The 9,636-nt window shown below is 60.8% G+C and overlaps 2 protein-coding genes across 2 annotated transcripts; one reads left to right on the top strand and one right to left on the bottom strand.

Annotated features, from left to right (window-relative positions):
- Nucleotides 1–555: 555 nt before the first annotated feature.
- Nucleotides 556–8,129, top strand: GPAT2 (glycerol-3-phosphate acyltransferase 2, mitochondrial). The gene is made up of 20 exons (XM_026866956.1): nt 556–839; nt 1,085–1,158; nt 2,398–2,508; nt 2,962–3,090; nt 4,011–4,110; nt 4,191–4,327; nt 4,449–4,548; nt 4,665–4,871; nt 4,984–5,094; nt 5,642–5,727; nt 5,819–5,937; nt 6,129–6,199; nt 6,299–6,563; nt 6,644–6,792; nt 6,909–6,986; nt 7,154–7,255; nt 7,344–7,464; nt 7,662–7,715; nt 7,840–7,895; nt 7,978–8,129. Exons 1-20 carry the CDS (start codon nt 726–728, stop codon nt 8,092–8,094), a joined length of 2,301 nt encoding a protein of 766 aa, XP_026722757.1. The 5' UTR covers nt 556–725; the 3' UTR covers nt 8,095–8,129.
- Nucleotide 8,130: 1 nt separating this feature from the next.
- Nucleotides 8,131–9,635, bottom strand: LOC113490460 (fumarylacetoacetate hydrolase domain-containing protein 2-like; the record flags this gene model as incomplete). Its single annotated transcript, XM_026866955.1, has 7 exons — nt 8,131–8,272; nt 8,392–8,479; nt 8,558–8,666; nt 8,853–9,015; nt 9,097–9,156; nt 9,251–9,467; nt 9,547–9,635. Coding segments are annotated over 7 exons (789 nt in total), but the record flags the coding sequence as incomplete, so codon positions are not given.
- Between the last annotated feature and the right edge of the window lies 1 nt (nt 9,636).

Genomic DNA, 9,636 nt, shown 5'->3' with positions numbered 1-9,636 from the left:
ACGGAGAATAAATTCCTTTCCCGAGGGGTTTTGGCGCATTGGTTGCTGGGTTGGTTGTGGGGTTTTTTTCTGCCTTTCCCCCCCCCCTCTCTTTCTGTGCTATGAACCATCCATTTCCTTGCTGAGGAGCCCCATTTCTTCCCTGCAAAGGCCTGAAGTGAGGAGAGGGGGCTCAGCGCCTCCCCCCAGCACCCTGCGGGTCCCATCCTGCGTCGCCCCGTTGCCCCACGGCTCTGGTGATGGTGGTGGAAGCATCTCGCACAAGCAGGACGAAGGGTTTGGGGTCTCCCCGTGTGCTCCCCCGGCTCTCACCGACCCCCTCTCGCCCGTGTCTCCACAGCTGAGCTCCACTGCCTGGTGCTGGAGCGTCTCCAAGCCTCCTCCTGGTGCAGAGCCTGCTGCCCGAGCTCCCCTGTGGTGCTGAGCCCCCTGGATCCGGGTCCCCACGCTCCTCTGGTGACGGCGGCAGAGAAACAAGGGTGACTCCTCATCTGGGGAGGGGGGCAGTGTCCCCTCAGTGGGGAAACCACCTCGAGTCTCCCCTTTGTGGCTGCCCCTTCAATCCCAGATAGACTTGCTTTATTTCTCCCCAGTAAGCCCAGTAACGGGGCTTCTTGCAACAGCGCAAATGTGTTTTGGGGAGAATTCACCAACATTTGGTATTTCTAGGGCAGGCAGGATTTGTGCCATCCCTCCCTCCCTGCTGTCTGTCTTTCCCTCCTCAGATGAAAGCCTGGATCTATGATTCGGGGCAGAAAGTGGAAATTTTCATCCCTTTTCTGGACTACAGCCGTCCGCCCTCAAGGCGCTGCTGCCAGACCTGCACCCCGATGAGCTGGGTAAGAGCATGGCCCTGGGGGCTCTGGGCTTCCCCAGAGCTGGCTGCGGAGGGAATCTGGGATCCTGGGATGGCGTGACGAGGGTAAGTCTGGGATCCTGGGATGGCGTGACGAGGGTAAGTCCCATCCAAAGGGTCTTATGCCTGCGGGGAGGGTGGGGGGCTGCTGCGGGGCAAACATCCCCACCTTTTCCTGCTGTCACCTTCGCTGCTGCCGTGAGAGCTAACCCTGCTTTTTCCTTCCAGGGTCGTTTCTACCACCAGCAACTCTCCTCTCTTGGCTTCCGCGACGTCATCCGGGTGACAGAGGAGGACACGCGGTGAGGATCGGATCAGCTCTGTGCCTTGGAACGCTGGGCAAACTGCTGTTTTTCTTTTTTTTTTCCCCCAGGGTTTGTCCAAGTCCCCATGGAAATCCCTTTCCCTGCTGCACGAGTGTGGGGATGCCTCTCTGTCATCCTTACTCTCTAATTAATCCAAAAAGAGGGGATGTTAATTATATTTTGAAAGGCTGGAAGCCGCATCTCTCGAGTGCAGCGTGTTACTAACAGTGGAGAGGGCTTGGTCCGTTCCCTGGCTGCAGTCACACACAGGCTGGGAGGAGAAGTCATCCACAGAGTTGAGGATTTGGGGTTGTTTCTTTTTTTAAAATGAAACTTGGTATCTTGGTGCTGTTGGGAAGAACTTGGCAGGGGGGCTGGGGGTGTTTTCGTTCTCCTCTTTGGCTCCGGCACAAGGACAAACTCACGCACACAGCGCTTGGAGCAAGCCTGGCTCCTGGCCCCTGGGGAGAGGGGAAACGGCCTCTTCCCCAACCCCTCCTGCTCTTCCTCCTCCCCAGAGGCTCTCCCTCTGGACCTCTGGCTGGTGTCAGCCAGCCTTTTCCTCCTTGGACCCCAGGAGCCGTTTCCTTGCCAGATGCCTGATATATTTTTTTTGTTCCCGAGGTGCTGGACTCTTCGGTTCCTCTCCCCTTTTCAGAGCAGTCCCTGGTGGTTTAGCAATTTAGCACTGTATTTTTCCAAATCGGGTCATTATACTCTATTCAGCTTGAAATATCCCAGCTCCAGCTTTCAAACTCTTTGAATAATTCATCTCCGCCGCAGCGACGCGGGAGTTGTGGGGTGGCTAAAAACCGCCCGGTGATGGGGTGGCTGAGATCACAAGTGGGAAAGACGGAGGTCTGAAGTTCCCGTGTCCTGCTCCTGCAGCCCTTTCGCTGGGTTGCTGCCTGCTCTGTGAGATCTAAAACCTCCCTTCTGTCCCTTTCAGGTGCTGCCTAGCTCTGATTTGGGGGCAGATTCGGAAAAGGCCCCGATCTGGGACCTCTGCAACGTTCCCTGCGTGTTTTTAGCAGTCACAAGTTTCCCTCCTGTGTGAGGAGCGATGCTGCAAGGACCAGGGTGGCTGGGAGCATCGCTCTGCTGGTGCCTCCATTTTCCCAGCTGTAAAATGGGGCGAAAAATCTCAAAGTCTTGCAAACAGCTGGTTTGAGGGGGGCTGCACACGCTGGAAAAGCCTCTAAGCACCAGAACATCGCTGTCTGTCTTCCTGCCCAGGTACCGGGGCTGGCTCGTCCGAAGGGTCTGTGGTTTCCTTGCTGTCTGGGACTGGAAAGTTCCTGCTGACACCCCCAGAGACCTCCCCTCGAGGATCTGCTGCAGCAAGAGGTAAGTGGGAGCAGCTGGAGGGGCTCTCTGGGGTCAGCTTCACCCGCAGCATCATCCCCCAGCCCTGTGGGATCCCATTCGGTCGCTCGTCTGCGCCCAGTGGAAGGAAATGTGCCAGCTCCTCCTCGCTGCTGCACCCTTCCCAAAAACTCACCCCGAGGAAGGGACTTTGTTCCCCCTGTGCTCAGCACCCTCAGAAGGAGCCTGCACCCCAGTTTGGTGGGGAACCAGCTCTCTGGGCTCTGCCCCGGGATGCTGCTGAGGCTCTCCCAGTCTCTGTCCCAATGGGGTGAGGTGGCCTTGTCAGACCTTGTCACTTAACTCGTTGTCATGGCTAATGACACAGCAGGAGGCTGGCAGCCAGTACACTGTAATTACTGTAATATGGAGAATGCTTTTTAACCCCTCGCTCTGCCTCCTGCTTCCCACCTCCTCTCCATCCCCCCTCCGCAGGGTACGGGATGTCACTACCGGCTGGTCCCGTGGCTCCAGCGGGGACAGCGAATCCCACTGGCCATGGAAGGAGGAAATACTCAAGATCCTGGCTGAAATCCAGGCCCCGCTCTCCCTCCTCATGCTGAGGTCCGCGCTCCCACTCTGGGGAGGGTTGTGGGTGTGGATCCCCCTTCAGGGGCATCTCCCACCTTCTCTTGGAGGGATCCCAGCTCCTGCCTGGGGCATTCCCAGTCCCTCTCCTTCGCACCAGGGGTTTTGGGGTTTTTTTTGTGCTCTTAGCTTGTGTATTAAGCCCCTTCAGATGGGCTTTGAGTGGTGACTGGGTGCCTCACTGCAATCCGTCCTTTGGGGGGATGCGCAGGGACCCTTTGGGGGGATGCGCAGGGACCCTTTGGGGGGATGCACAGCAGAGGGCAGGCAGCCCTTGGGGTTCCGCGCAGCTCTCTGGGGACATTTCCCCCAGTTCTTCCAGTGAGCTGGAATCTGACACTGGAGTGGGGAAGAAAAAAACCACTGGGAGGATAAAAGCAAAGCAAACCAAAAGGGAACTTTTCCTTTCTCTCTCCCTCTCTTTTTTTTTTTTCCTCTTGTCATTGAGAAATTGGCAATTAGAGGTTGCATTGTAGCCTAATTGCTTGTCTGATTGAGCTGTAATAAAAGAACCCTCTGAGCAGTCTGAAGTATTTAAAGGGAAGAAATTACCCAGGGGATAAAAGCGCTTGGATCCTTCCCGTAAGTGCGGGAGGACGGGGGAGATGGAGGGGTAATTGACTTCAGCTTTTGTTGCCTGAGGGACAAGGGGGTGGTCTTGTCACATCCAGCCTTTAATGTTTTAACTTAATTTATAATAAAACTGTTTATTTGCCTTACAGGAGCTGAGAAGTGAGATTTTTTTTTTTTTTGGTTCAAGCTGTCTCATGCAGCCTCCTTTGCTGTTTGGGTGGGGAAACTGAGGCAGGGAAGGGTGGCCTGAGTAACGTCTCTGTGGTGGTTTGGGGGCAGCCATGGCCCCTTGCAGGGTTGCTCACTGGCTTGTTTTCCTGCAGGCTGTGCAACTGGGCTTTACTCAAGCTTCTGAACTGCCTCTTCCTCAACGTGCAGCTCCACCGAGGGCAGCTGGAGATGGTGCTGAGGGCCCGCAAGACGGTAGGGATCAGTGAGAGCCGCTCTCGGCCCTGTGTCTCGCTGCCAGCGTGCTGGATGCTGAGCCTTGGCTTTTCTTGCAGCCCGACGTGCCGCTGGTTTTTCTCTCCACACACAAATCCCCGCTGGATGGGTTGCTCCTGTCCTTCCTCCTCTTCTCCCAGGGGCTGGGGGTGCCCAGGGTGACAGTGGGCGGCCAGGCCTGCAGCTCTCGCCTCCGGTAAGGCGCAGCACACACCTGATCGCGCTCAGCACGTGGGTCGTCACCCAGCCAGGAGGGAATTGCACTTGCAAAGCTGAGGGTGATGGCCCTGTGCAAGGTGGCTCCTCTTTCCCCTCAGAGCCCTGCTCAGCCGCCTGGGAGGAATTTTCCTGCCCTTGAGGATGGGACAGATGCCAAGCAAACAGGATGAAGGGCTCCCAGGGGCTGTCCTAGCTGTGGTAAGTCCAGCCTGGGGTGCTGGGAGGGATAAAACATTCCCCAAGCTCCAAAAGCACCCAGCAAAGCTCACATGCATCCCAGTGCCCCCCAGCCTCACCCCGTCTCCCCCCACCAGTACATCGAGGAGGTGCTGAGGAGCCAGCAGCCTCTGCTCATCTTCCTGGAAGAGCCCTCTGTCACCCAGCACCTCTCGGCCCCTGCCCGGGAGTGGCTGGCCCTGGTGTACCGAGCTGTGCGGGACGGCGCTGTCCCCGACGTCCTCCTGGTCCCCATGGGCATCGCCTACGACGTCGCCCCTGGCGCTTTGTGCCGGGAAGGAGCGGTGAGAGCTCTTGTCGATGCGGGCGCAGCACCTAAATCGCTGGGTGTGTCCCTGGGGAGCAGCACTTGCCTCCATCACCCCATTAATGCTTTGCTCTCCCCTCTTTTCCCAGCGTGGGGCTCAGCCCCTTGGCCTTGGCACTTGCCTCTGGGCAGCGTGTCAGGCCATGCGCCGAAACTTCGGCTGCGTCCAGGTAGACTTCGCCCAGCCCTTCTCCTTACAGGTACGGCACCAGGGTTTGCAGGTGAGGCTCCTGTCTGGGTCCATCCCGGCTCTGGAGGGTTTGTTGCTGTGATGTTGGTGTCTGTGCAAACCTCACACAGAACCCCAGAATCCTCTGGGCTGGAAAAGCCCCTGAAGCTCCTCCAGCCCGACCATGACCCTCACCCTGACCATTCCCAACTCTGGGCAGCTTGAGGCCATTCCCTCGGGGCCTGGCGCTGGGGCCTTGGCTCCAGAGACTCATCCCCCCTCTCTGCCCCCTCCTGGCAGGGAGTTGCCGAGGGCCAGGAGGTCTCCCCTCAGCCTCCTCTTCTCCAGACTGAACCCCCCCAGTTCCCCCAGCCGCTCCCCAGCAGACCTGTGCTCTGGGGGTTGGATGGTGGGTTTTGGGTGGCTGAAGAGGATCTGGGGTTCTCCAGGAGATCCAGTGAACCCATCTCTAGGGGAAGCTGGGGGCTTGCTGGGGCTCTGGGGAGTCGAGGGATCAAGTCAGCTTGTTGGTGCTGAGGGCTGCAAGCATGAACAGGCTCGTTTGTCCTCAATCTCAGGAATTCGTGGCCAAAAACCTCGTCGGGCAGAGCTGCCCGGGGAACCCGCTGGAGGAGCTGCTGTTGCCCACCATCCTCGGCACATGGTAAGCAGGAGCCGAGCCTTGGGGGAGCATCTCGCATCTAAGGTCTGCTCCTAGCCCCACTTTCTCACCCCTCTCACCCCATTTCCTCCAGTCCCAGCCAGCTGGAACAGAAGAAAGCAGTGGTTTGTGGTCCTGGCCCAGCAACGGCTGTGAGTTTGAAGGCAGAAGAGGAAATACTGGTGACCAAGCTGGGCCTGCACTGCCTGAGCGGTGAGGGGTCCGCAGGGGGAGGCAGGAGTCCGGCCTCCAGCCATCTGCCTGCCCCCACAGGGGAAAAGCCCCCCCTGGCATCTGCTGGGTGATACCCCTTGGGATGCCCGCTGCTGCCTCCTCTCCCTGTGGGGCTCGGGGCAGGGGGCTCTTCCCCCGATGGCTAACGATTGCCTCTCCCTCCCTTGCAGACGGCGTTTCCTGCTCGGCAGTCATGGCTGTGGCCATCACGTCCGTGCTGCTGCTGCACAAGCACCGGGAGGTGAGGCACGGAGGTTTCCAGCTTTCTCTTCCTTTGGAGCAAGATTTCCCAAGCTGCCCGACCATGTAGGGGAGCCAGCTCATCCTCTTCTTCCTCCAGGGCGTCTTCTTCTCCCGGCTGATGCAAGATTTTGCCTGGCTGCTGGAGAAGATCCTGCTGGGCCAGCATGACGTGGGCTTCTCGGGGCAGCTCTGTGTCCTGGTGCAGCACAGCCTCATCCTGCTCAAAGCCCATATCACCTGCTACCACCTCTCCCCCATCGGTGACATCGCGGTGGTCCCTAAGGCCTCGGCGGAGGCCCTGAGCGTGCTGAGCCACCACAGCGCTGCCATCCTGCCCGTCTTGGCCCACGAGGCAGTGGGAGGTGAGGAGCGAGGCGTGGGGGATTGGGGACACCAGGGATTGGGGACATGGGGGAAATCGGGGACGCCATTTTCCCGGCAGCCTGTGCCATCCGCGCCTTGCTGGCGGAGATGCTGCCCTTCCTGAGAGTGCCCGTCAGCCTCTCCAGCGTTGTGGTCAGCCAGGACGAGCTGCACCGCAAGACCCTGGAGCTGCTCCGGCTGCTCCCCCTAAACCTTCTGGGGCTCCAGGTAGGGGCTGGTGGTGTGGGGTGGCACTGCCATCGCGTGGAAGTGGCTTGTCACCGCTGCCTGTGTGGCTACAGGGAGTCCTGCTGCTGCCAGCCCCTTTTTCTCCTCTCTCCCAGCCCTGCCAGCCCCTCGACTACCACAGCCAGGACATCATGGACAAGCTCCTCCTGTGTGGGTTGCTGGAGGCTGAGGAGGTGGGGGTCCCCCCCGGACCCCCCTGCCCTATGCTGGGGATGGGTGGCTCAGCTCTTACTGCGCCCTCCGGTCCTGGCTGGGAAGGGGACAAGGGAGGGGGGGGGTCCCTGTGGGGGGCAGGGTGCTGGCATCATGGGTGCTGTGACACCCGGCTTTGTCCCTGCAGCCGGGGAGCGAGCACTGGGGCAAGGGCCGGCCCTGGGCCAGGATGGACTTCAGCGACAGTGACAGCGACAGCGAGAGCAGCGTCCCCAGGCGCTGCTTCAAGGTACTCGGGGTGTCCCCCTGGTGCACCCTGGCTGCCTCTGTGATGGAGGTTTCACCAAAGTCTGCCTTCCCCCCGCCTCTTCCTCCAGCTCAGCGAGCCTCAGGGCTCGCCCGGCTTCCTCCTCTTCCTCTGGCGGCTCCTGAGCCCTGTGCTGAGGACTTACACCAGAGCGGTGGCTTTCCTGGGCCGACCCAGCTGGCCCCAGACTGGTAGGCCCCCCCCGCAGCGTGGACAATTGCTTCTCCAACCACACTAGTCCCCCTTTGGCTTGGCTTTTGGGGAAACTGAGGCACAGCCAAAGCTCCCTTGCAGCCCTGGCTCTATGCTGGGCCAGGAGAGGGGCTGTGTCCCCCCAGGAACGGGGGGAGCTGTGATTTAACCCCCCTTTCTCTCCCCCCAACCCCAGAGGCAGCCTACGTGGAGGCGCTGCTGCAGTTCCTGGCCGAGGAGGACAGTGTCGGTGAGTTTGGGTGGGGACAGATGGGGCCTCCCTCCTGCTTTGGGGGCAGCACCCCCATAAAACCGGGCTGTGGGTGCCGAAGGGTGGGACGTGGGTTCTCCCTCAGGGATTTCTCTCCCTCCAGAGTACCCCAACAGGAGCCTGGCCCTCAGCTCTCTGCAGGCCTTCAAGGAGATGGGGGTAAGCACGGGCGGGCTCTGCTAGCCCCCCCCACCTCAAGCTGTCCCCCACTCCCCTGGGTGATCCTCCTCTTCCTCTCCAGGTGCTGGAGGAGGTGCAGACCCCCGCCGGCCCCCTGCTCCACCTTGCCCAGCCTTTCCACTCCAGCGTGAACCGGGGGAAGCTGGAAGCCTTCATCCAGCAGTTCCTCGAGCCGTAGCAGCCACCGTCGTGCCAATAAATCTGGGAGCAGGTCCCCGACTGGCTCCTGGCTTTATTGAACACCAAAGCGGGGGAAGGCAGCTGAATGGGGGTGGGATTTGGCCTCTCCGTCTTCACACCACCTTGTTGCAGATGGTGCCCAGCTCCTCGATCTCACACTGCACCTCGTCTCCTCTCTGCGAGGGGAGATGGTGGAAGCCCCACACTCACCTTGTGTGTCCCCCCCGGGGTTCTTTATGTCCCCGTTCTGCCACCCCAGCCCTATTTTGAGCCCCCCCTCACTTCTTTCTCTCACCTTAAGAAACACGGGGGGCTTCCGAAAGAGCCCCACACCAGCAGGCGTTCCTGTTAGCAAGATGTCCCCAGGGACCAGTGTGACAAATCTGGCAGGGGGGACACGATGGGAGGTGTCAGCTGTGGCCCCCCCCAAGCCCCAGCACCTCACCTCCCCCTGCACTTACCGGGAGACCCAGGCGATGAGTTTGGGCAGGGGGAAGATGAGCTGGTTGGTGCTGCTGTCCTGCATCACCTGCCCGTTGACGCTGCAGCGGATCCTCAGGTTGTGGACATCTGTGGGGACAGAGGGGACACCGGGCGGCGGGGGGACACAGGGACAGTGCTGGGGGGATGCCTGCCACTGTGAACACCCCCTTCGGGAAAACCAGCTGCTTTGGGGGAAAATTTGATGCCTGGTGCTTCCTCTTTTAACTGGGAGAGTCCCTATCTTGTCCCCTTCCCTCCCCGTCCTGTCCCCACCTGCCACGGCCTCCTTGGTGACAAGAGCTGGCCCCAGGGGACAGAAGGTGTCGAAGGTTTTCCCCAGCAGCCACTGCCTCCCGTTCCTCTTTGTCTGCCAGTCCCGGGCGCTGACGTCGTTGGCCACCGTGAACCCCACGACGTGGTCCAGCGCGGACGATTCCTTGGGGGTGGTGGGGGGGGTGTGACAATGGGGACACGTTTAACAAAGGGTGGGGGGACACGTGGAGGAGGGGGCGGTTACCTCAATGTGCCGCCCCTTCTTCCCGATGACGGCGGCCAGCTCCACCTCCCAGTCCACCTCCTGGAGGGGGGGACACACAACATGGGGTGCTGGGTGGGCTCAGAGGGGCAGCACCCCATGGACGGGGGCGCGGGGGGGGCGCAGGGGTACTCACGCTGCTCTCCTCGGGGTGTACGATGTCATCGAAGGGCCCCACGATGGCGCTGGGGAACTTGCTGAAGATGATGGGCTCCTTGGGGCTCCTGAGGTCCTGCTCCAGGCAGTGGTCGTGGTAGTTGAGCCCCACACAAATCACCTTCTCTGGGTCCCCGATGGGCGCCAGGAGCTGCACCGTCCCCCGCGGCACCCGGTGCTGGCCCGACTCCAGCGCCCTGTGAGGCCGGTGGGGCTCAGCGCCGGGGCTCGATCCGGCGGGGGCACGCGGGTGACACCGGGGCGCTGGGCACCCACCTCCGGGCAGCGGCCAGGCCGCTGGGGCCGCTCTCCAGGAAGGCGCGCATGGAGCGGGGCAGTGCGGGCTCGGCTGCGCTCAGATCCACC

Source organism: Athene cunicularia, unplaced genomic scaffold, assembly GCF_003259725.1.
Source record: "Athene cunicularia isolate RWA unplaced genomic scaffold, athCun1 BOjh376331_part2, whole genome shotgun sequence".
NCBI classification, from domain to species: Eukaryota; Metazoa; Chordata; class Aves; order Strigiformes; family Strigidae; genus Athene; species Athene cunicularia.
This window is presented reverse-complemented; position numbering and strand designations above follow the sequence as displayed.

Excerpts from the sequence above, each read along its gene's own strand:
- GPAT2 (XM_026866956.1), top strand. The coding sequence starts at position 726 with ATGAAAGCCTGGATCTATGATTCGGGGCAGAAAGTGGAAATTTTCATC. Across the intron at positions 2,509-2,961 it reads AGGATCTGCTGCAGCAAGAG|GGTACGGGATGTCACTACCG; the intron begins GTAAGTGGGAGC and ends CCCCCTCCGCAG. Across the intron at positions 6,200-6,298 it reads TGCTGCACAAGCACCGGGAG|GGCGTCTTCTTCTCCCGGCT; the intron begins GTGAGGCACGGA and ends TTCTTCCTCCAG.